The sequence below is a fragment of the Cucumis melo genome, chromosome 3 (assembly GCF_025177605.1).
Source record: "Cucumis melo cultivar AY chromosome 3, USDA_Cmelo_AY_1.0, whole genome shotgun sequence".
In the NCBI taxonomy this organism is placed as follows: domain Eukaryota; kingdom Viridiplantae; phylum Streptophyta; class Magnoliopsida; order Cucurbitales; family Cucurbitaceae; genus Cucumis; species Cucumis melo.
Window position 1 is genome coordinate 8,271,921 of NC_066859.1, and position 26,172 is coordinate 8,298,092.

A 26,172-nucleotide genomic window follows, 5' to 3' on the forward strand; every position below is an offset into this window, starting at 1 on the left:
AATAATGCTTTAAATGATTCAAACTGCATGCCATTTTGGAGGATTTAATGAAAATTATTCACATGAGCATTTGAAGAGTTTCCTTAAACTAAGCACTACCTTTTCTTTTCTAAATGTTACTCAAGATGAAATCAGACTCACATTGTTTTCATTCGCCTTGAAGAAAATGTTAGAAAATGTGCACATAGATTAAACACAAGAAATATTACATCTTGGGATCATATGGTTGAGAAGTTTATGAAAAGATATTTTCCACCAATTGAGAACACAAAAAGAATAAGAGATATTGCAAACTTTGAACAGAAAGATCGAGAATTTTTAAGTGATGCATGGAACAGATTCAAACAACTAATCAAGAATTGTTCGCATAATGGTGTCCTTGAATGCGTGTAGATGGAAATTTTCTACGATGGACTCAACAAAAGTTCTCAACAAGCAGTCGATGCGGCAGAAGTTGGAATGAAGGGATTAATGGATAAGACATACATAAAGACAAAAAAATATTTTAGAAGGGATTTCAAGAAACCATTAAGAATAGGAAGGCAATGATTACGAATCAAGAGTAAGACAAAGAAATGAACGAATTAGGACGAGTAGAGATGGAGACAATTATTGCATTGCAACAACAATTGGTCATGCAATGAAAACCTTCATACTGACCAAGGCATTCAACTAAAATGCTAGGAGGAGATGGCCAAGATAAAGCAGTTAACCAAGTTAAGAGAGCTAGTTGCACAGGATCTTAAGTTTAAATGTTCGAGACATACTCATTTTAACTCTCATTTCATCTTTTGATCTCATCACACTTTCTTGAAGTTCTATGCATTGTCATCTCACTATCTCTAATTCTCTCTCTCTTCCTCTCTCGATATTAGTTTGTTCTTATGATCAAATACTTAACTATCAAACAGTCTGAACCTAGGAGGAGTGTAAATTGATTGTCAAGGTCTCACCAAGTCCATTAGCCCATCAGATAGCACCTTAAGAACTTTAACCTCAATGGACACTCATATTTCTCAACGCACATCACAAATAATTCATACCCAATAAACAAGTGGTGCATATCTCAAGGGAATTGAATTCTAGTGTAAGTGTGTAATCTCGGTCTTTGATTACTTGAACGAACTAAAAATACAAATTGTCAAGAAAAGGTTATATCTTTTTTATCCACAATAGCAACAGAATTTTCTCCTCAAACCAGTAGTCTTCTCCCTGAATTCTTCCTTTTTCCATGGAATCTTCTCCTATGATTATAACAAGATTTGACTTTTCACAACCGCTCTTGAAAGATAAGAAGAAATAAAAAAAGAAGAGTTTTTAGAGAACTATATATTATTTTAACTCTGGGAAAATTTTCTTGGGGAAAAAACCTTTGTAGAATAATTGTAGAGATTATTTAGTAAATCGTAAAGAGTGTGTTCCAATGAGAGCTCCCAAAGCTCTTGTTGAATAAGAAATGATGGAACCAATTACAAATTAGCACGTCATTTACTAAAATAATTATATTTGAAATTAACTAAAAGTTGACATTGTCCCAAATTAAATTTAAAGATAAATTGGACAATTCTAATGATGTTACATTTTTTTTATGACAATTGGATCAAATTAATTATTTTGGTTCCATTAAACATTATATAATTGAGTTAAAATTCAATTAAGCCAAAAAAAATAAGCTTAATTTAGATTGAGCCCATGGGTATGGTCCATGGACCAGTCCAAGTCCAAATCCATAAAAGCCCACCAGAGAACTCTATAAATAGAGGAGTTCTCTTCATTAGAGAGAATTCTCCGGACTCCCCAACTGACCACCCTTGAAGATACAAGCTTTCTTGGAAGATACAAGCTTTCTCTCTCAGACTCCCCAACTGACCACCCTCGAAGATTGAACCTCCTTTGAAGATATAAGCTTTCTTCCAACACTCCAACTTCAAGAACACCCACGAAGATTAAAGCTCTTTTGAAGATACAAGTTTTCTTCCAAGACTCCAACTTCAAGAACGTGTTTCGCGTCCTCAAATCAAGCGTAAACATCCAGCTGAGAGAAAATCAGACGATCAAATTCTAAAGATCGAACTACATCGCATCAAATCAACATAAATACAACATCAACACAAGTTCAACTCCACAAACCAAATTTCTTCGAAAATCTGATGTGAATAACTTTATTTATGGATCTCTACAAATCACTCTAATTCTAATTCTATTAAAAGAATCTCCCTATTTATAATATTAAATAAAAAAAAAATATATTCTCATTTAATATGTCATGTTGAAAGGTTTAAAATATTCAAATTATATTTAATTATTTATCTTTTGACATATTCTCTTTAATTTGAATCTCATTCAAATTAGTTAATTAATTATTTGAATCGTACTAAACAAACAGCTCTATATCTTTAAAGCTTTATACAAACAGCTCTATATCTTCAAAACTTTTAAAAAGTCGAGCGAGATAGTTAAGAACTCAAATAGCGTGAAATTATTACAAAAGATCGAGTACAATATATTTTATGATATTGTGAATTAGCATTTGTTTTTTCTATTTGAATTAAGACATCCTCCAAGGAAGTTGTTCTTTGCTCTCAATTGATTGAAATCGATCTGTTGTGCGTGATTTTGAATTGAATGGTATAATTGGCATCTAGCCTAATAAGAAAGAACGAAATCAAGAACAAAGCATGATTGGTCTAGAAAAAAGGGTTTCCAAGCTGGTGTGTTGGTCATTGGACAAGGTTGAGATTGAGCCTTGCCAAATGCCTAGGGCGGCATGCCCAATAGAACATTTTAAATTTGGACAAATTTGGTCCAAGGGAAATGCTCGGTCTCAACCACCCTAGCCAAATAGGATACTGTCACTACAAGAAATCAGGATTTTTTCGACGCCAAAAAACGTCGGGGAAAGTGAAAATACGTTGGGAAAGGATCTTTCGACGTAATCCTCGGCGTCGGGATAAACGTCGGGGGAAGTGAGTAGGAATAGGCTTTCCCGACGCTGTGTTGGTCACGCGTCGGGAAAGCCTCTCCTGACGCCATCTTTCCCGATGTAATCCACGATGTCGGGAAAGCCTCGTCTGCTTTTCTGACTCCATGTACTGCGTCGGGAAAGCCTCCCCCGACAGGCTTTATCGTGCAGCTTTGTTAAGGAACCGTTTTGCCGACACTATACTGAAAACTCGAGAAAAGCACTTGAAAAGGTTCGTTAAACTTGAGATTTTTCTTGTTTGTCCAATGTTAGGCCAACCCTATGATGCACAGACGCACACATATTCATTCAATAAAAGTTGTTTCAATAAAAAAAAAATCATTTAAGATATATTTGTTTTGAAAGTCATTGACTGACTTAGCTATAGGGTGACAAACGGGATCCTGAAAAAGTGAGAATGGAGAGAGAAGAATTTGAAAGACAGCAAAGAGAAGGTTGGCGACGAGCTATGGACGGAGGAAGGCTGAAGCTAAAGTTGCATTCGCAGCGACGGACAATGACGATGGAAGGGACGGCGGCGAGCTACGGACAGCGACGAATGTTTCTCTCTTCTCGGAACCCTTTCCCTTTCGTTTTCAGTTATGTGTAAAACAGAAACGAAATAAATAATCAGGAGATCTCCTGACGCACTACATACGACGTCGAAAAAACCTAGACCTTTCCCGACGCACACTTATGGCGTCGGGAAAACCTAAGCCTTTCCTGACGTACTAATTGTCTTTCCCGATGCACACTTACGGCGTCGGGAAAACCTAGGCCTTGGGAATACCCCTTATTTCCCATGTGAGACTTTTCCCGACGCATTACTTACGGCGTCGGGAATACCCCTTATTTTCCGACGTCTTATGCTCGACGCATGAATTGTGCGTGGAAAAAACCTCTTATTCCCGACGTCTTACTTTATGCATCGGGAGAACCTCTTATTCCCGACGTCTTTTATGCCGACGTCTTTTTTGACGTCGGGAAAAGTCCGATTTCTTGTAGTGTATGTACACTCCTCAATGTGATCGATAGGTTACTCATTATTCTTGACTCTAAGATCCTAGGGAACAATCTAGGTCAATTTTTTCTATAAAGACATCACCATATATAACTTCACATGAGGTAACATAAACTTCTTATATTTTTTTTTCCATTCTATTGTACTCCAATACTAACTTTTGGCATTGATCCTAATTTTCTTTGTTTTGGAGGTCTTTTCTTCCTCAAATTACAAATTTACCATTGTTATCATGCGAAGACTACGTGCGTTTTTTTCCGTCCAAAATTTTTCCAACAACAAGGATTCATGAACTCCATTGAGGTTTTTAGTGAAAATGAAAACAACAGTTTAACCCAACAAACTCTAAGTCATTGCTAATGAAATTGTAAGCGTATATCGTCAACAACAAGTTCTACCATGATTTCATTATGCTCCCAGAGTTGCTAAATGGGTTGCACCTAACTAACTAATTGTGCTAGGACAGGAAAATGTCGTTGTTGTTTGGATTAAGAAACATCTCGTGGTGTGGATATGTCTAATTTCCCTTAACTAACTGTGCTTTGGTTTCTTTTCTTTTCTTTTCTTTCCAAAAGTAATGCTATAAATAACTTGAGGTTTAAATATTAGGGTTAGATATCGATTGTGCATATCTTTAACCAAATTCATTCAAATAATTTGCCCTTATTTCTAGAGACAGTAAAAATAATATATAGAGATACATATTGCCTAATAATTCTTTATATATACAACAGTTTAAAGTCTTGCGTTATTCTTTCCTCAATCAAATTTAGAAACTTATTTATATTGTGTCTTTTTTTAATAATGAAGTTCAATATTATATAATTTTATCATGCTCAATCAAAATTAACTTGAGTCAAACAAACTATATAAACTTATTTTTAGATTTATTCAAAATATAGTGACTCAATTAAAATGCTATACAGAAACAAAAGTGCCTAAATTAAATATATATGTGTTTTTTAAGAATAATAAAAAAGCAAAATATTTATCCTTAATGAATGAAAAGAAAACCCAACTACACATATTTCATATAATTTTGCCATAAAACGTTTTTTTTTTTTTTTTCACTTTTATAATAAAGTTGTAATTAAGAATAATGTGAGAAAGAAAGTTGTGAGAGGTGATGTGGTTTGGGCATGCGCAGGTAAATGAATAAATAAAGAATCACTTTTTCAAGTATTAAGCGTGTGGCAAAAACAGTAGAAATATTTATAGAATAATGTTAGTTGCTTTCACTTGTTGTGTTTATTTTATTCTTAAAATGGTGGAGATGCATGTATGCATTTACATGCATCCTTTGTCTTTTTGCAGTGTCCCTTTCTTCTTTTTCTCAATTTCTTATCCTCCAAAGTCCAAAGTCCAAAGTCCAAACCCCCTCTTCTCTTTTTCTGGTTTAAAAAGGTGTCAACTGGGACACAACACAAAGGAGAGCTGAGGGAGGGTTACTTTGTCCTTTTCTAAATTCCAATTGACAAAAACCAAAGCTTTATTTTCTAAATTATTTTTCCCAAAGATTCAGCTTTAATTTATTGAAACCTTTTCTAGCTAGCTCCTTTGGTTTTTATATTCTAAAATGTTGCATTTTGTTATCAATTTTGTACTTTGATGAATTTATGATTTAAATATCTTGATGAGATGAGATTTTTTTTTCTAATGTTAATAGAATTACAATGAAATTAACTCTCTTTTTTTAAAAAAAATGGAAGAATATATGTTTTAATAATATTCATTATGACTAAATAGAGAATATTTCCATTTTATTCTTCTTAAAGTCAAATTTGAGAGAAAAAAAAGGGTACTTATTTAGTCGGCATAATTTGAGAGAGATTAAAAAGTAGTCCTTAATCTTTATAGAGAGGGTAACAAAATTAGGCAAGGAGATTCAAAGTTCTTCCAAAATGGGGCGGCCACCCTTTTTAAACTCATGTTAATCATGATTATGGTTTCCCCTATCCCCCATAAATCAACTTATATAATTAACCACATAATTAATAGTTATTATTAGATTGCATTAAATTGTAAATGTATTTATCAATATATCAAAATTTTACTTTAATTTCTATTTCTGTCTATTATTTTATAAATAGATATCTATATAAAATTATCCTGATGTATTACATTGTATACAGTAAATTAATTTTATTACAACTGTACATATAAGTTAGACTTATATTTTTATTTTGGAAACATCCATCATCATCATTGTTGTTGTTATTGTTGTTGATGTTATTTATTAGGAGAAATGAAAAAAGAAAAAAGAAAGAAGATCAACATATTGTGGGGTCGACTAAAGATGTTGACTATATCATATTCGAATGGACGAAAAAGGTTACTTAACCTACAAGATAGACAAATGTAATTTATGAATTCTAGATTATAAAATTGTTTCTATTCTAAACTTTTATCTTTATGTACTAAATAAGATGCATTTATTAAACAACTATTAACATATATATGTTCATGTTATCAGATTAGGCTATCCCAATAGTAAACCTATACATTACTGATTACTTATTTATATAAAGTTTGAGTTTTTACAAAGTTTAATATATCTTAAACTTTTGCACAAATTTTATTAAATCTCTAATCTGATGTTCTAAATAATTTAAGTACAGCAGTTTTGTTATCTCTGCTTGCCACATTATATTTGTATTTTGTGTTATGTTTCTTTTCAAAATTAATAAAATTGCTTCTCTTCTCTTGATATGGACAACTAACATATTATTAGCACATCCATGTTAACCAATATATCTTATCTATTCGTGTTTTTCGTTGTTACCGTCGTATCTAATTTATACTTAAAGTACACATTAACAACCTTTTAAAAATAAAAATTTTAAAAATATTTTTTATCATAAGTTTTGAGCTTAGACTTCAAATTCAAAATATTTTATTTAATGTTATTAGTTCTTACATCGTGTAATGTTACAATTCTACCATTAAAAAATATGTTTTGTTCGATCTTATTCATAAATTTAAATTTTAAAATTTTAACTCCAATTTTTTACTAAAATTTAACTTTATATTTTTTAATGTTTTTCTAATTATATATCTGAATTTAATTACGAATATTTTAAAAAATAAAAAATTATTAGAACTATTTGCAAAATATAGTAATATCTATTCAAATTTCTTTAGTGTATTTAAGTTTCTTTACTTTTTCCGTTGTTTTTTTTGTCATCTATAACAATCTTCTTTATTAAGTAACGGAGTTTTATTAAGAAAACAATTTTTTAATTAAAATAATTTCACAAAATATTTATTCATAAAAGTAAAATATAATAGATTTTGTTTGTAGTGATTTTATTTATAAATGTTTTTATTAATTTTGTGTAATTTTGAAAAAGAAAGAGAGATATTTCATAATTAGCAGAGATTAAGAGTTGAAACTAGGTATTTAATTAAAAAGAAAAAAGAAAGAAAGAAAAAGAAGAAAGAAATATGTAATTGGTCAAACATTGTTAATTAATTGGTAAAAGAAAAAGAAAGAAAAGTTTGTCGATAGGGATGAAGGTGAGGTTCCAGGAAAGGGGAGAAGAGTATAATGACGGCAGCGGGTGATGAGAAGTAGGTATGATGACGTGTTCTTCAAACCCACCGTTTAACAAAAAAAAGAAAAAAAAAGGTTTCATTCATAACCAATCAGCAACAAACATTAAACAACATTCAACTCCGCGATTTATGCCAATTCCCACGGCGATTTTCAAATTTTTATTTTCCATTTTTCCAATTTTGTTCGTCATCCATGGGCGGCTCCGGCTCCGGCTCCGGCTCCCAGGTATTAAAGTCAGTGTTTGGGGATTTATTACACTGAGTGTTTAAAAACTACATTAACAACGTTAATGTAGTTTTTAAAAACAAATTTTGCCACTTTTAAGGCAATGTAATAACATTTTTCAATCTATATACTAGTTTTCTAAAAAAACCTTTACGACTTAGAGTATCAATGAAATGTTTGAAAGTTTAGACCTTGTTTTCTAAATATACGTTTGCATTTTTGTGTCTAAATTTTGACTTGTATCGTATTAGTTGTTTCATTTCAAACTTGAGATTGAGGATATAATCTTATTTTTTTATTACAAATATCGATAAAAATTTGACAAAAATAACCAAATAAAGTGTTAACGATGATAAAGGGCCATAGAATGAAAACATAATAATATGATACTATGATAATATTAGGCATATAAAGGCAAATGCACATGTGAGAATATGAGATATTATATAATATATGGCATGATCAAATAATTCATTGAGAATTAGGTATGTGATGACATGTGACATTATGAGTAGCATCTCTTATTTGGGTGGATCATGCCAATAGAGTTCAATGAAAGGGTTACACAGTATCCATACCATGTGTAACTATTTTGTTTTTAGATAATTTAAAAAAAGTAACTCTATTTTCTTTCTTCTTTTTTTTTTATCATAATTTCCATGTTATTTCGGCACAAGAATTGCGTTTTTAATCAAATTTTTTTAAAAAAAAATTAAAAGCTTTCTTTTTTATCTTTTAAATTTTAGCTTGATTTTTAAATATCAGTGAAAAGTAGATAGAAAAATGAGAAATCTAAAAGTAAATCATAAGTTTAATTTTTCAAAAATTAAAAATAAAAAATGAAATGATTGTGCTACAATTTTGTAGGCTTTGGTTTAAAACCAAAAAGTCTCATATTACAAAAATGAAACAAATTTGAAAATGTTATTAATAATATTAAAAATTAATAAAATTTTGAAAGGTATAGAGTAAAAGAAAAACATAATATTTGAAAGCTTATAAGCCAAATAAAAATGAGAAGAAAAAGGGAATAATCGAGTTAAAAAGAAAAATAATAATAATAATAATAATAATAATAATAATAAGTAGGATTTATATTAGTAATTAAAAAAGGGAGGGGAATATCGGCGGCTGAGATGACAACACAACATGAACAATATATAATATCTCCGGGAGATATGTGTGAGGAGGAAGGGATGAGAGTTGTGGAATCTGCGTTGTGCGCTTTCATCCAAAACAATGTGCGTAAGCCATGACAAAATCACCTGCATGCGTGTCCATTCCTCACGCATGCACTTCACGTCTTAATCTCCCACTTCATTAAGCCGGCGCGCCCTTCTTTTCCACCCTCCACCCTCCACCCTCCACCCAACCTATTCCTCTTATATCTCACGTGCTTTTTCTCTCCATCTGCCACCTGTCCCCTCCCCCTCCTCTATAAATACCCTCCCCTCCCTTTGTCTCCACGTTTGAACCCTCCCCAATTCCTCCCCCTCCATCAAATAACGACTACTCCCACCCCAATCAAATTTTTCTGAGAACCGAAAAGAAGATATGACAACCCACTTGACTCACCTTCCCCCCGGTTTCCGCTTTCATCCAACCGACGAGGAGCTTGTTATGCACTATCTCTGCCGTAGATGCGCATCCCAGCCGATTGCCGTTCCCATCATTGCTGAGATCGATCTCTATAAATTCGATCCATGGGACCTTCCTGGTATGATTGACCTCCAACAGATTTTCCAATTCTATTTCAATTTTAGTCTTTCCGATCGATCTTCCTTCTTACCCTTGAATTTTCCTCTTACAGAATTGGCCTTACACGGAGAGAAAGAGTGGTATTTCTTCTCTCCAAGGGAGCGGAAATATCCAAACGGTTCACGACCCAACCGGGCAGCCGGTTCGGGTTATTGGAAGGCAACCGGAGCGGACAAGCCTATTGGGCATCCCAAACCCGTTGGCATCAAGAAGGCCTTGGTTTTCTACGCCGGAAAAGCTCCAAGAGGAGAGAAAACCAATTGGATTATGCATGAGTACCGGCTCGCCGATGTGGACCGCTCGGCTCGCAACAAGAACAATCTTAAGGTAATTTTAATCGAATACAAAAAATTTATTTTTCTAGGGCTTTCCCCCCCCCCCCCCCCCCTTTTGCAAAATCTAAATAAACGGTCGTAATTTTGCAGCTTGACGATTGGGTTCTGTGCCGGATTTACAACAAGAAAGGTGTAATCGAGAAGCGATGTCAGATGGCAATCAGTCGAAACACGAAGGGTTTGGAAGACGTAGAAGAGGAGAAGCCGAAGATTTTCAACAGTGGAGGCGGCGGCGCCGATGTGTTAATGGCGTCAGTCACGGCGTCGGTAGGTGATTACGTACATTTCGAAACATCGGATTCAATACCGCGATTACATACAGATTCAAGCGGTTCGGAGCAGGTGGTGTCGCCGGAGTTGACGACGGGGGAAGTTGAAAGCGAGAGAAAATGGAAGGAAATGGAAAACGCGTTTAATTCCGGATATAATTACATAGATGAGTCATCGCTAGAGCATGAATTCGCGACGCAATTTCATAGCGGTAATCAGATGTCGCCGCTGCAGGATATGTTCATGTACCTGCAGAAGCCCTTCTGAAATTTGAACTAACCGCCCTCAGATTCAGATCCAATGATTTTCATTTCGTTTTCTTCATCGTCGATCCATCACACAAGTCCTTCCAACCTTCAAATTTCTAACAGCCGTTGATGGTGTCTCATCACTCAATCCCACGGTCGCACGAGACTGGAGTCTGTGAGTGCGCCGCCACGTGTATAGAGTTTAAAAAAAAAAAAAAAAAGAAGAAGTAATAGTCATACTTAGGGGATGCAGAGACAAAGACGAGGAGAGGAGAGTATAGTTAGTTAGTTTATTGTAGGAGGAGGGGGGGGGGGGGATGATAATGTTGATTGTTGGGGTTTGCTTTTGGATTAGATCGGACGGACCAGATTTTTAATTAGAGATTGGTTTGTGATTATTGATTGGCGGTGTGTAGTATAACACCACCATATAGATAGATTATAAATCATAAATTAATTACTATTTTGGAAGATTTAATTAGGGGGGGGGGGGGAAGCCTTCCAAGCTTTTATTTATTTTGTAGCTTCAACTAAATCTTAGCTTTGTTTATATATTGAAATTTTATTTTAATTATGTTCTTTCTTTTTCTGATGTTATGATAAGAAATTACTTGGAAAAAAAATGTTAGTTTGGTTTAATATTGAATTGAGTGGTGGATGTTGAGGGTTGAACCTTCCTTCTTCAAATGAATGGCTTATCCACCAGGTTTACACAAAATCGGTTTAATCTCTCAACCACTTTTCAACATTTTGAATCATATTTATCTTAACATCACCTAATGATACCAATACTTTCATGATATAGATTTGGACAAATAACTAAATAGTTCTAATCTACTTTTCATGACTTAAATTAGGATTAGCCTATAAGTAATGGTGTAATGGTGCATGTATGGTTTTAATTAATATAATTATTGTCCTAAATTTAAGTAATTTAAGCATGCTAGAAGTATAAATATTTTTATCCTAAATTTAAATCATTTTGATTTTCTAAAAAAGTATGTCCATTTATGCATACCTTCAAAGAGATTATCTACTTTCCATCATATAATAAAAATTTACTATGGTTCATTTTATTTTATTTGTAATTATACCCTTTAAGGGAGCATCTAGTTTTAATTAATTCAACTATTAATTTAAGGTTTTAAATGTAATATATAAATTGATTTTTACCTGAATTAAAACGGTTTTAGTATTTATTAATATCAAATAAGTACTCTGCAACCTGAAAATATAAAACAAAAGTATTTTTCAAAATGTAAATAATATAGTTAATATATTTTTATTCCACAATGAGTATTTTTAGTTCAAGCGTATACATTTTTTATAATATTATAGATGTTTTGTTATAATTTGAAGCCTACGTGAAAATGAATCCAATATGTATAAAATGGGTCTTTTCAAAAATATAATAAAGTGTCAAAATATTTACATTGTATAGAACAATTTCAAAAATGAAAAACGCTTACATGTTCATCGTAAAAAATACCAAAAATGTCTCGTCAACAACGCCGCGCGTAATATATTTGGTACACGATCGTTTAGATTTTGCTATTAGTTGGTACACGATCATTTAATTTGATTACGTTTAAATTTGGTTATATGATCATTTAGATTTGAACCCAAATCTAAACATTTTTTCAAAATTTGGTGATTGTTTAGATTTGTTTACACGACAACAATCATTTTCACTTGGCTACTCTAATATTCTTTATATATGATCTTTTAAATTTTGCTATTTTTTAAAAGATTTATTTTTGAAATCTTTTATATTTATATTTAGTACACCATTTTGAACAACATAAACAAAAATTTGAAAAAAAAAATATTTTATATTTGATACACAATCTTGAACCAAATAACAGTTTAGAAAAAAAGATAATGGAAAGTCGATAAAATTGGTAGACAAAAAGAAATATTTAAAAATGACTAACTATATGAGCTTTGTTATATGGGCCGTAAATATTTTACCCATTTGTTATATTTGTAAATCAATTTACAATAGTCATATCAAATTTCAAACCCCATTTTAAATATCAAAGTTGAAGAAAAGAAAAACATGAAATTTGAAAAATTAATAATAAAATTTCATAAAAAAACAATATGTATATGTATATATATATATATATATATATATATATATATATATATATATATGCAGTCTGCCTTAGCTAAAAAGATGTCTATAGTATAAGTCTTTATCCAAGAAAAACTGATCCATACTTATCCAGAAGCATAAATCTCTTTTGTCAATGTGCTCTATTTCATATTTTTCGTGAAAGTAAACTCCATAGCGGAATAAAATACTGATTAAATTATCAAAATTTAGTCCACAATTCAATCATAAATAATCTTATGCAAAGATAAAATAAACTATAAGAACAGTTCTAACTTATTATATTTAAAACTATAGACTAAATTTGTAATTGATACTTTATAAAAAATTGCCAACCAACAAGGAGAATAATATATACGTATTCTAATGGTGAATGATGGAATAAATAAACTCAGCACGCATGAGATCAAAAGATTGGTGGTTGTAGACAAATTTACTATTAAAGATAAGCATGTGCCGAAATATTGGAAGTGAATCAGTCCAACAAGAACAAAGAAATACTTTGAATGTTATCTAACCTTTTCTTGCAGACTTTCAAAGTTTCAAATATTACATTTCCTTCCCATACATCAATGTCAGCCATTTACCTTTTTTCATCAAAAGCTGGAAGTCAAATGAAGAATATGTTCACATTCTCTACTGTTTCGTACCTAATCAATGAACACGGGCATGACAGATGGTTGGTGAGCAAAGCCTCCTCTAAGACGTTACAAAACTTCGCTTTAGCCAACGGAACTACTGTGCAGCAGCAACAAGAGCAGATCTAACTCGTGTAAAAGATGAGATGAGCGATCCGAGTTGTAACTTGTCATTGCATCCGAAACTCATCCTGTACCTACAAAAAGCATCCAATCAAACTGGTTAATTCAGTAATAGATTAAAAAACTTAATATACGCATCCATGACCTTACTTGAAAAACATATGTTCTATAGGTTGTATGTATAGTTGTGCGATTGAGTTCTAAGAAAAACTTAATATGGATGTTCCGGTTTCTTTTTTTTTTTTTTTTTTTTTTTTTCCTCTTTTTTAATAGCAATTTGATCGGGTTAAGAAATCCCATGTCCTCTAGTATTGACTTCAGTATCTCTAATTCCTTATTCATCCTTTGGTAAAAAGAGGGTCATGAAAAGTCGTTATCGTCTTCAGGTCTTCAAAAACTTTAACAGCCTATTCTATTCTAAATGGATAGATTCAGTGTACAGTTTGGGTGAGGTTACAATTTACAAGCAATGCAAGTATATGCTAACAAGTCTTTTTCAACTAATGAGATCATTGATTCATGTTTAAAGCTTTGTTAGAAATAATTAGGTGTTAGGTCCAGCAGTTGACCAAGCTTTTTCAAATTGAAAAGGATAAGATCAGAAGATAACAGCAAATCATATGATAGAATGTCCTTCATCTTTATCCATAAAGAAAACTGCAGCATAATTCTATGATAGTGCACGTAAAGGCTATACAGCTGTAGTAAGTGCTTTATATTCATTGAACTAAAAGATACAACAGAACTTTTGGCACAAAAGGAGAAGTAGATGAGAAAGAATGTTTTAGAAGGTAAATGGAAAACTAAAGATTCCCTTGTCCTTTTCTACTTATATGTCAAAAAGCTCTTCAACTTATTAAGCTCCCTACCCATCCACACATACACCAAAGAAAAAAAAAAAAGAGAGAGAAAAGAACCCCCAGTTTTTTAAGCCTTTCGATTTATTTATTGTTGAATAACAAATGGGATGGAATGCGTATGGTGGACATCAACGTCAAAAAGAGAGTATTGTTCGACGTTTGTCAAGTTGATGATGGTGCCCGTACTTTGCAGTTCATACATATTTCAACAGAATAAAATTATAAAACATAACGATAAATTGCATTAGAGAGATTGATGCATACTCTATGTCAGCCAGATCGTTAATCAACTGGACTCTGATATTCGATGGCATCTTTATCTTAAAAACGAACCTACATAGATTGAACAGTGGGGAAAGTCAAGCAAAAATCATCACTCGGAAATGATACAAAATAAGAAAAAGCACTCACAGAGTGACTTCTCTCACTATATCAACCAAAGCCAATCCTTTTCTGGTCTTTATTTCAGATATTCCTGTAAATGAGATAGGTAGGAATAAATAAAAACTGGCACAACACATCAAAATAAATGGGAAGTTCCAGAGAAAATCAATTACGCTTAAAACTGTCAGAAAATGGTTCATTCAGCAGCCAAAATGATATTTGCTCTATGTCTTTAGGCATTGGGTTCCCAGTGCAAAGGTATACAGCTTCTTCAGTAATATGCTGAGAAGCCATGTGCGTTGACTACATAAAAAGACAAAATTTCAAAAACGTCATCAGGATCACAAAGTAACAACAAATGAACTAAATAACATATGTAGATGTCTTCGATTCATCTACAAGTTCACATGCACCAATGCATGTTGATTTAAGGTAGCATTATGGTCCAAAATCCAAAATATTCAGATTGCTGTGCAGAGATTTAGGGGTGCTTTATGGACTTTCTTATTCACAGTTTGATCGTTTGTCATAGCATCAACAGAAGACAGGAACTGAAGAATACACATTGTAACAACTTTAATTATTTGAACTACTTTCTTTTTTCTTTGGTGCTGAAATCACAGCTCAATTCTGTGAGACCTAAACACATGGAAACGTCGAGAACGCCATACAAAGTTACAAATCTTGATCATGAAACTTCCTGAGATGAACCAAAGACTACAAAAAAGCACCAGAGATATGGGATGACTTGAAGTTTTGGTTAAGCACCGAGGCTATGAACCACTGACATTCGTAATGGATTTTAGTTTTTGACTTTATTTTGGTTGATTTATGTAATTCTGTAGATTTCTTGTTGAGACTTTAATTGTTGGGCTTCTTCTACAGGGCTAAGGCCCAATCCCCTCCCTCAGCTCTAAACTTTACTTTGTGATCTTCTAGATGCATTTTTGTATGTTTTATTATAGGAATCGAATGATATTAGAGGGATACTAAGGGTATATTGGTAATTAGCTACGTAGTTTGTTAAGTAAGTTGGTTATAAATAGAGAGGGAGGGAAATGGAGAAGATAGGCAATATTTGGTGAGTGAATTAGGACTTGAGAGTTATCTCGAGATTAGGAGGGTCCAAGTACCTCAAACACTTGGTTCAATATGTCCAGTTTCTATCATTTTATTAGGTTAAAACTATAAGAGTTTTTGGTTGGCCATATAAGCCAACTTATGTTCATTTGTAACCTAGAATGTTCTTGTTGAATGAAAATGTTCAGTTGAGAGTTCTTTCCTCCTTTTATGTTTCAGGAGTCCAATCGTTGCTTAGTATTGCTTGCACAAAAAGCCATGGAACTATTCAAGTTTAGTTGGTCACCAAACTTGAGGAGTTATAGTACATTAGATTTGAGCTAGCCTTCTTCCAGAAGGGTATTAGATCATCAACGATAACCATCTTGCTTCCTCTTGAGTGTTAGAAAGTTCTTAGTTTGTGTGTTTAAGAGGTGCTAGTTTTTCTTGGGATTGCTAAGCCATTTCTCTATAGTTGTCCTTATCACTTCAACCAAATTTTAAAGTAATAGTTGCGTGTTTAAGAGGTGCTAGTTTCTACTAGGGTTGCTAAGTCATTACTCTAGGGTTGTCCTTATCACTTTCTCCAAATTTTCAAGAAATATGCATCTACTGTCCACTACAGCACTACCGTTACTAGTAAACAAGGAAAGGGTGAAAATCGGAGAGGTGAAAAACCACTTTAACAGGATTGTGTAACAGGATATCAGTTTTAATCTTTAATATAGGGGTACAAGTTGTGCCTACGTCTCAAATTACTGGAATGGTGCGTTCACCATTTACACTACCATATTTCTTAATTCTCATAAAGTGAAGTTATCACTATATTCTGACCTAGCTAACAGGAACGTTGCCACCAAAGTCAGAAAACAACAGTTAAATAAAAACATCATTACCTGCAGGATATTTAAGGCCTTTCTCATATCACCACTGCAAAGTCGAACAAGGGCAGCTAAGCCACTCTCGGTGACGTCCAGCCTAATTATCATTCAGTTATAGGGCATTAGATATACGTTCACATCACGTTCATTTAAAAATGGAACTTTGTGGAAGAGCAAAGATGGTGAAGACAAAAAGTAGGACAGAATGTCCCAAAAAACTTCAAGTATAGAAACTTGAAGATGTTCATTGAACAGTAAGGAGTTTAATGAATGCTACCTAAACTGTGCTTGGTAAACAAGATTTCGACAGAGACACGTGGAATCTACCCCCAATATTTATGTCGGAAATAAGGGGCTTTGTTGACAGTTTATAATCCTATGGGTATTTTAGTATTTTACTTTACCCTAAGTTTATTTGCTTTTTTGTATTAAGGCTTGCTTAGCCTGTAAAGTTGTCAGTCTTCTTTTGTAACTTTCATCGTATGTAATAATAGTAAAAAAGGCTCTCAATCGTGGTTTTTTCTCTTTGTTCTAGGGTTTTCCACGCAAACCTTGTGTTTTCTATTCTACTTTTAACATGGTATCAGAGCATGATGTCAAAAACCTACCCGCCACTGGTGAAAACCAATGGTGCAAGATAACTTTAGTTTTGCACTAGTCTTGCTTCAGCCACAGCTGCTCCAATTTTTCCGCTGTCATCACTGCCACTGCTATCCAAGCCACTGTTGATCGTATCTTCGGTCCTTGCATATCCGTCCAATTCTAGCACCGCCACAACCCTTTGATGGAAACCTTAGTCTGAACATACACCATGAAACCGAGATTAGTGAGTTGTCTGCCCACCACAGAGGTAAAAATTCCCTATCACAGCAAGCTTCTTGCAACAATCAAGTCTCTTCATCATGCATCGCCTATTTATAAACATCAAGGTTTGATTGGTTTGTCCCCGGTAATGGTACAACAACAATTGGCTAATCTTCAAACAAGTTTTCAGCAATAAATCATTGCTTAAGGGGCAGCCCAAGTGCTTCCACAAACCTAAATTCTAGGACAATGAATTCTGACATTCCTTCTGCTTTACTGATGTATCCAAAGAATTCAATAACCTTTTTCCCTACTTTGAACTAGGGCAAACTATTTGTCTGGCTTTATGAGAAATTCCACAACGTTAATTGTAAAAGAAAAGTTGGATGGTCAAAATTATTTTTCCTCGTTTTAGTCCACTAAAATGGTCCTTGAGGGACGTCACAAGTTTGGGTATCTAAATGGTGAGATACAGAGACCTAGACTAGGGGATCCTTAGGACTGCATTTGGAAAAGAGAAGACTCTCTACTTCGATCACTGTTAATTAGTAGTATGGAACCTCAGATAGAGAAATTGTTTCATGCTGCTACTGCTCGAGATATCTTGGATGCAATTCAGAAATTATATTCTAAACGATAGAGTGCATCTCATTTATACACTCTGCGTAAATAGACTCATGAGTGCAAACATGGGCTGATGGATTTCATTTCATACTTTAACAAATTGTCCCTACTCTGGCAGACGATGGATCTATGTTGTGAAATTATTTGGGATCGTCCGTGTAGAGGCATGTCTAGTATTCCAAGATTGAGTAAGCCAATCGTGTTTATGATTTCCTAGCTGGTTTGAACTCATGTTCGATGTAGTGCAAGGTCATATATTGGACAAAGGCCTATACCATCTCTTATAGAAGTGTGTTCTAAGGTGCGTCTAGAGGAAAACAGAGTCATTGTTATGAACATCATGATTGTATCTGCTATTGATTCTACTGCTTTTAGTGCGAAATTATCTGATTCTGCTAGACAAGCAAAATGGGAAACAGACCTCAGTACATGAACATTGCAAGAAACCCTAGCATACCAAATAACAATGCTGGAAGTTACATGGTAGACCACTAAATAGCAAAAGGCGTCCTCCAAATTACAAGCCCAACCCAGTGAATCAATGAGTGCCCCCCCCCCCCCCTCACAACCTCAAGTGAATTGTCAAAGTGACCTTGGTGTCTCTTCCCTTAAGATCATTGTTCAATCAAGTACCTCTCAATCCTCAAGTCTCCTCAGCATAAATGGTAAGAAACCGTGGATACTTGATTCAAGAGCTATAGATCATTTGACTGAATCCTACGATAGTTTTTATTGTATCTTTCGAGTGCTAGTAATGAAAAGATTCGGACTGCAAATAGGTCTTTTGCTCCTATTTTGGACAAGGGTCATATGTCTAGGAATAACTTTACAAAATATGTTGCATATACCCAAAATATCTTACAATTCACTACTTCTTAGTAAGATAACTAGAGATCTGAATTGTCAAGTTGCCTTCTCACAAGATAATGTTTTCTTTCAAGACTTGAGCTCGAGGAAGACAATTGGCACTGCTCGGCAAAATAGGGGACTCTATCTTCTTGATGATTGATGATGATGCTCTGTCTAGAAATTGTTATAGGACTAGTTTGTTGTCTTCTTATTTTTCCACTTCAAAAAAAATATTGTATGTTGTGTCATTTTTGCCTTGGTCATCCAAATTTCCAATATATGAATATTTATTTTCTCATTTATTTAATAAAGTTGATGTCTCTTCTTAGTCTTGTGATCTGTGCATTCATGCAAAACAACATAGAATCACCTTTCAGTCACAACTTTATAAACCTTCTCAACCCTTCACCCTTATTCATAGTGATGTTCGGGGTCCCTCAAGTATTACCACCTTTTCGAGGAAACGATTGTTTGTGACCTTTATTGATGACCATGCCCATCTCCCATGGATTTTTCTCTTCACTGATAAATCTGAGGTTACATCAATATTTCAACAATTTTACACTACTGTTGAGACTCAGTTCAACACCAAAATTGCTATTCTTCGTAGTGATAATGGTCGTGAGTTCCTTAATAATAATCTTCGTGACTTTCTGTCTTCCAGAGGCATCGTCCACCAAAGCTCGTGTGCCTATACCCCTCAACAAAATGGGGTGGCTGAAAGAAACAATCGTCACCTCTTCGAGGTTGCACAGTCTCTCATATTGTTTACTTCACTTCCATCGTACTTATGGAGGCTGCAGTTCTCACTGCAGCTCATCTTACAAATCGAATGTCTTCCCGTGTCCTCCAACTCCAAACCCCTCATGAATGCCTTCGGAAGTCGTACCCTACCACACGACTTATTCCTAATGTCCCTCTTCGAGTTTCCGAGTGCACTACCTTTGTCCATAGCCATGGCCCTAACCAACCTAAGGTTACCCCTTGTGCTCAAAGATGTTTCTTCGTTTGGTATCCCCTTCACCAGCAAGGTTATAAATGTTTCCACCCTTCTTCCAAAAAATAATTCATGTCCATGGATGTAACATTTCTTGAGGATCAACATTTCTTCCTTGCTAGTCATCTTCAAGGGGACAGTACAAGTGAAGAGACTAATTGGTCCACATCTTCAGTCCCTAATGACCTTAAACCCATCCTGAGTGCCCATGACACCGTTCTACCTACTGAACAAGTCCCTTGGATAACTTACTACAAGAAGAATCTCAAAAAGGAAATGGTGTCCCCTACTGCTTTGCCGATTATGGTTCATGGATATGAACACAAGCTTAGGGTACTACTGGCCCTAATAATACTAACTAATGCATTGAGGATGATATTGTTGATTTGGTTGAGAATAACAGGACCGATATTTTAGTTCCAGAGAAAAACAGAGTTGCAAGCAGTGATGAAACTTCAACAGAAAAACACGAGAGTGAGACTCTTCTCAGGTTGGAAAGGTAATAAAACACATATTACAAATGAAGAATCAGACAAATCAAGGGATTATGATATCTCTTTTGACATGCTCATTGCCTTGAGAAAGAGCACCAAGTACCCCATGTATAGCTTTCCGTCTTACAATAATCTTTCTTCTGACTTCAAAGCATTCATTGCTAGCCTTGATGCAGCAACAATACCGAAAAACATACATATGGATATGGACATTCCTGAGTGGAAGATTGTCGTCATGGAAGAAACGGGGGCTCTTGAAAAGAAAAATACATGGGATCTTTTGTGCTCTTCCTAAAGGGCATGAAACAGTTGGGTGCAAGTGGGTTTTCACTCTGAAGTATAAATCAGAGGGAACTCTAGATAGGTACAAGGCTAGACTTGTAGCCAAAGGGTTTACTCAAACTTATGGGATGGATTATTTTAGACTTTCTACCCTGTAGCAAAGTTAAACACAGTCTGGGTCCTTTCAATTGCAGTTAATAAAGACTGGCCTCTCAATCAGCTCGATGTGATAAATGCATTTCTAAATGGTGAATTAGAAGAAGTTTATACGACCCACTCCCAAATTTTGAAGCTCAATTTGATCAAGTATGTAAACTTAAGAAGTCTTTGTATGGTTTAAAACAATCTCTGAGAATGTGGTTAGACAAGTTTACTACATTTTTTAAGTCCCAAGGTTGTCAAGGACACTATGACCACACATTGTTTACAAAAAGGTCAGTATCTGGGAAAATTGTTGTTTTAATTGTGTATGTAGATGATACGGCTGAGATCACTAGGTTGAAAAAGAAAATGACTGACAAGTTTGAGATTAAAGAACTCGGGAACCTAAAAATACTTCCTTGGAATGGAGGTGGCAAGATCAAGGGAAGGGATCTTTGTCTCACAATGGAAATACACCCTTGACCTGTTAAAGAAAACGGGTATGACTAGATGTAGACTTGTTGATGCTCCTATTGAATTCAATGAGAAACTGGCTGATTTTGTGGCAAAATTCCTTTGATAAAGAGATGTATCAACATCCAGTGGAAAAGTTGATTTACTTATCTAACACTAGTCCAGATATTTCCTATGCCGGCAGTGTTGTTAGTTAGTTCATACAGACACCATACGAAGAACATATGGAAGCTATGAATCGGATTCTAAGATATTTTAAAAGCTCTTCGGGTAAAGGTCTGATATTCAGAAAAACTAACAAGAAATGCATTGAGGCTTATACCGACTCTAATTGGGTAGGATCAGTAGTAGACAAAAAAATCTACCTCGAGGTAGACCTTTGTGTGGGGGTAACATAGTTACTTAAAGAAGTAAGAAGCAAAATGTTGTTGCTAAAAGTAGTGCCGAAGTTGCATACAAAGCTATGAGTTTGGAATATTTCTCAACATGTTTGTATGCATGACGTATATTTAATTTTTTTTTTTACTAAAAGATTGACGTGTCTCCAACATGTTGTGTCCTACTTTTTTGAAAAATGGCATGTCGCTATCTCACGTGTCGGTATCTGGTCTACGTCTGACGTAGACCTTGTGTTCTCTTTTCTACCTTTTAACAATTTACATAACTAGAATGATAGATTAAATTATCAGAATATAAAATAAAGGAAAATAACACTAAACATCTTTATACTGTAGGTCCAAAACCATCAAAGACTTGCATATTTGCTTGTTAGACATAATGGAAGCAATAATGAGATTTATGCATGTATTGTAAGTGAAACAAGGGAAACTGTACCTCTCAGCCTCAATAACGTATCTGAGTCGTTCAGTTACATGAAAGTTATCAAGGGGAGCAAATCGAAAGCGGGTACACCTTGATTGTAATGCAGGAATAATCTTATTGACGTGATTACAGATAAGAGCAAACCTTGTATTTTTTGTGTATTTCTCAATTACTGCATGGAGACAAATATAGCAACAATAGGCATAGGGTAACGAAGCTCAATGAAAGTTAGAGAGAGATGAGAGAAGCAACATATGAGATAAACCTCTTCGTAAAGCAAACTGTGCATCTTTAGTCATGGCATCTGCCTCATCCAACAGAACCAATTTTACAGACGCTTTTACCCTGCAATTGAAGATGTTATAGACTGCACAAAAATGGGGTATTCTAAATAAATTGAATCATTATGTATAAAAGTCGTTTTGTATCAATAAGCCATCAGCCAATACCAAAAAAGTGTCAATAAGACACTTAGACACAATTTTTCCCTTTTATTGATACACATTGCATTGCAATGAAGGACCATTATATAATTCAAAAATGAAATAATCTGCTTGGTCACTGATGAATGATCAGCTGCCGGACGCATTATACTACACCGAACTCCTCAAACATACTCCCAATTTTACAGAGCATCTTTTATAATTTAGACTTTAGACTTTATACTTCAGACTGATTTCCAAGGAAGGCAAGAGGGAAAAAGAATGATAGATAGTTAATCCTACCCAAATGAAAAGCTTTGGGTACTTGCAAAATCCTGAATCTGCTGCCTGACAACATCTATCCCTCTATCATCTGATGCGTTCAGCTCCAAAATCATATTGTGGTAGTTTGTTCCATAAAGCTTGCGAGCAACCGCTAGAATAGTTGATGTCTTGCCAGTACCAGGAGGGCCGTACAACAGGAGATGTGGCAGCCTATTCTCACTGGTCAGCTTGTCGACTAATTAACGTTCCACATAAAAGAAGAAAACCAAGAGACAACAAAAATAAGAACATTAAAAATGAAATATCAAGCATGGATTTTGTAAAACTAAGAAAATTAATTGGCAAACAAATGAATTCCTTATCACAATCGTCAGCTGTTTTAAACTAGTCTAAAAACTACAACGAGTCCCTAATACTCACCTACTTTCAGATTGAGTTTGAGATAGAAGGAAAGTAAAGAGTAAACCACTGAAAGCTTGAACCCTAATGTATTGAGCAGTCTATAATTTATGGTGTAGAAGGCTTACTGGTGTCAACAATGTCACGGTGAGCAGCAACATCAGCGAGAGACTTAGGCCGGAACTTCTCAACCCAGGGTATCGCTTTGCCGTCGGGTGCGGCGGCAGGACTGGCAACGTTTTTCCCCTTGACTGCCTTTTCAGCTTCGTTGTTGCCATTATCGTCGTCAATATCCATGACGGAAATTACTTCCGACATTGATGAACAATTTTGGAACTGAAACTGGACCGAGCTGCTTCGAAGTTCGGATTTTCTCTCGGCGTCGTGGTGGCTGCGTGATCGGAGACTGGAGTTGGACCGGCTGAGATTTATTTATTTTTTAAATTTTCGATATCTTTTATTATTAATAATAATAACAAGTTAATTGGAAATATGGCGCCAAACAGATTCGGGGCAATCGAACGTAACCCTCGACTCCACCCGGGAAAGATATTCTTTTTCCTCTCTTTCTTCTTTTCTCTCTTCTCTATGTTCGAATTCAAGAGTTTTTCCTCTTCTTTTGAAAGGATTAGGGAAATTGTGTCTATAAATAAATCAGAATTATTTTAAGTTTAATCGCTCTGTTTTCTTTAATATATTACGTTAGAATAAAATACTTTAAATCTATATAATAAATTAATTCAAGATCGTTTATGTCAAATTGTCAAGACCATATTCTATTGTTAAAAATAAATTACATTTCAGAATCTATGCCATGATGGTTGTAAAATGGCTATTGTTTTTCTCAATCAAAAAAGACATTTATTCTTTTGGTATGTTGGAGAACATAGTCCTAGGTTCTTTATATACTAGTTTAATTAGTATTTGCATTAAATCCTAATCGAATAGGCTTCTACCCATTTAGTCCATATTCAATTAGGAATCTTGGTCTTATAATTAAATAAATCACATAATAGGCTCAATAAAATAAAATAGCCCAATGTGATAAATTATTAATTTACATATATAACCCACACTTTATACGTATTATTTAAATACATCTAACAATCTCTTACTTGGACTATGTTTGTATTCCTGATATAATTAAATCGCATAAACCTTAAGCGCACATAAGTTCCTCTTTAGTTCAATTTGGTCCATCTTCTGTATTAGCATGGAACCAAAGCGGCTTTTGTCACTATCCTTGTAACTAAACTTCCTTGATCACCAATTTCAATACATTCAATGACATAGATCAAGTATGGATAGATAGCATAGAAACTACATGCAAAGTGATCTAGATCATGCCTGTTTCCAACTTATCCAAATTCTTTAGTGAGATCATTCTTAAAAAACTTTATGCTAAACCACATTTGCGAACTGCATGCATGATAAACAAGTTCACATAATAAAACATAAACATCAACTTTATTCTATATAAAAAATAAACAAATTAAGGTCAAAGAACATCCTTAATAACAAACTCCCACTAAACCATGGAATTAGAAAATTGACTAACACCAATATGAGCAACATACTCAAGGAAAACTTTAGTGGTGTACTTTTAGTTAATGGATCTGTCAACATCGAGTTTGTTCTTTATGTGTTCTATAAAAAATTTGACCATTCTGAACTTTTTCTTTCACAACTAGAAGCTTTACGTCTACGTGCTTTGACTTTATATTGCTTCAGTTGTTATTGGAAAACATTCACTACAAGAGACGAGGGTACTCCCGACGCCAAAAAACATCGGCGAAAATGAAAAGTACGTCGGGAAAGGATATCCCGACGTACCAAACGGCGTCGGGAAGAACGTCGGGAGAGGCTTTCCCGATGCCGTGCTCTTTTCCGACGTTTTTTCCCAACGTTTCTTTACGTCGAGAATTCCTTTTTATATATATTTTTTAAATATTTTATTTCTACTTTTTTTCTTATAATATTTTGCTCAAACATTCACAACGATGTTCAGATTGCTCAAAAAAATTTCCGACATTTTGGATTAAATTAACAAATTGAATATAAATTAAAATAATTAAGAAATATACAAATACAAATTAAAAAATAGAATTAAAATTAATAATACGAATAAGTTCACTACAACAAAATATAGTTCTCAAAATAGAAAAAACATAAACATAAGAAAAAATCTCCCAACGAGGTGTGTATGCGCGTCATTCTACACATTCGGTCCTAAAAATGGTATAAAAATAACTAAGTTTAGTACATAATCATATATTGCAAAAACTTAAGAATAATAGATACATATACGTACCGCAGAGCTAGGGATCATGTGGTGGTCCCCGTTGTGCACGAGTTAGTTCTTCTATCATCTTTTTCATATTTTCCACTTGTGAAGCTAATGTTTGGTGATTTCTATCTTGTACTTCAATCCATTCCAAAGCTTCATGAAGTTTAGCTTGTAATTCAATCTCTTTTTCTGTAAGACTGCGAACAAGATGTCGATGAACTACTTGCACTCGTCGTTCTGTAGGCCTTCGGCTTGGGTCCCCAACCAAGGCCTTTTGAGTAGCCTGGTCGTCTACTCAACACCTGATCGCATATCTCATCCTCAGAGAGTGGTTGACTACCCTCTAGGGTAGGCTGGGATTGGAGTTCCAGCATTTGATTCTGCAACAAATGTAAAAACTATGTTAGGTAACGCGCAAAAATATATAATGAAAGTGGATAATTAATAAGGGCATAACTTACATGCACATCCTTGGCGACCTGCGACACGAATGTCTCAGCTCGAACGTGTGTTTCCCGGAATAATTCCACACGATCGACCGGCTCCCCTTTTCTTTCAGCGAGCTCATACTGTCATTGTAGAAACGACTTGGACCCGCTACTTTGATTGTAAGGCTGCTTTTGTCTAGCAGCCTTGTTCGTCCGTGATTGCTCCTGCATTAAAACAATTATGTTGTTTATTTTATATTGTTTATTTCTTATACATATTAAAACTTGTTATCATAATTAATCATGACAAATACCTAGAATGCACGACTGATATAATGGTCGCAGAGGAAGTGTCAATCCTCATCACGTCCAACCAATGCGTTTGGTGGGTTGGCACGAGCCTCCTCCGGGTCGGTGTACTTTTTGAA

General features: G+C 34.4%; 2 protein-coding genes across 2 annotated transcripts; one reads left to right on the forward strand and one right to left on the reverse strand.

Moving 5' to 3' along the window:
- Positions 1-9,134: 9,134 nt before the first annotated feature.
- On the forward strand, positions 9,135-10,949 carry LOC103504077 (NAC domain-containing protein 2). The gene is made up of 3 exons (XM_008468514.3): positions 9,135-9,481; positions 9,575-9,849; positions 9,948-10,949. Exons 1-3 carry the CDS (start codon positions 9,319-9,321, stop codon positions 10,392-10,394), a joined length of 885 nt encoding a protein of 294 aa, XP_008466736.2. The 5' UTR covers positions 9,135-9,318; the 3' UTR covers positions 10,395-10,949.
- A 1,943-nt stretch (positions 10,950-12,892) lies between these two features.
- LOC103504076 (replication factor C subunit 5) lies at positions 12,893-23,634 on the reverse strand. Its single transcript, XM_008468513.3, has 9 exons — positions 23,158-23,634; positions 22,649-22,865; positions 22,189-22,268; positions 21,936-22,095; positions 16,452-16,533; positions 14,670-14,799; positions 14,524-14,587; positions 14,377-14,445; positions 12,893-13,326 (listed from the first exon to the last, which is right to left on the reverse strand). The coding sequence occupies exons 1-9, from the start codon at positions 23,345-23,347 to the stop codon at positions 13,227-13,229; spliced, it is 1,092 nt and encodes a 363-aa protein (XP_008466735.2). The 5' UTR covers positions 23,348-23,634; the 3' UTR covers positions 12,893-13,226.
- Positions 23,635-26,172: the final 2,538 nt, after the last annotated feature.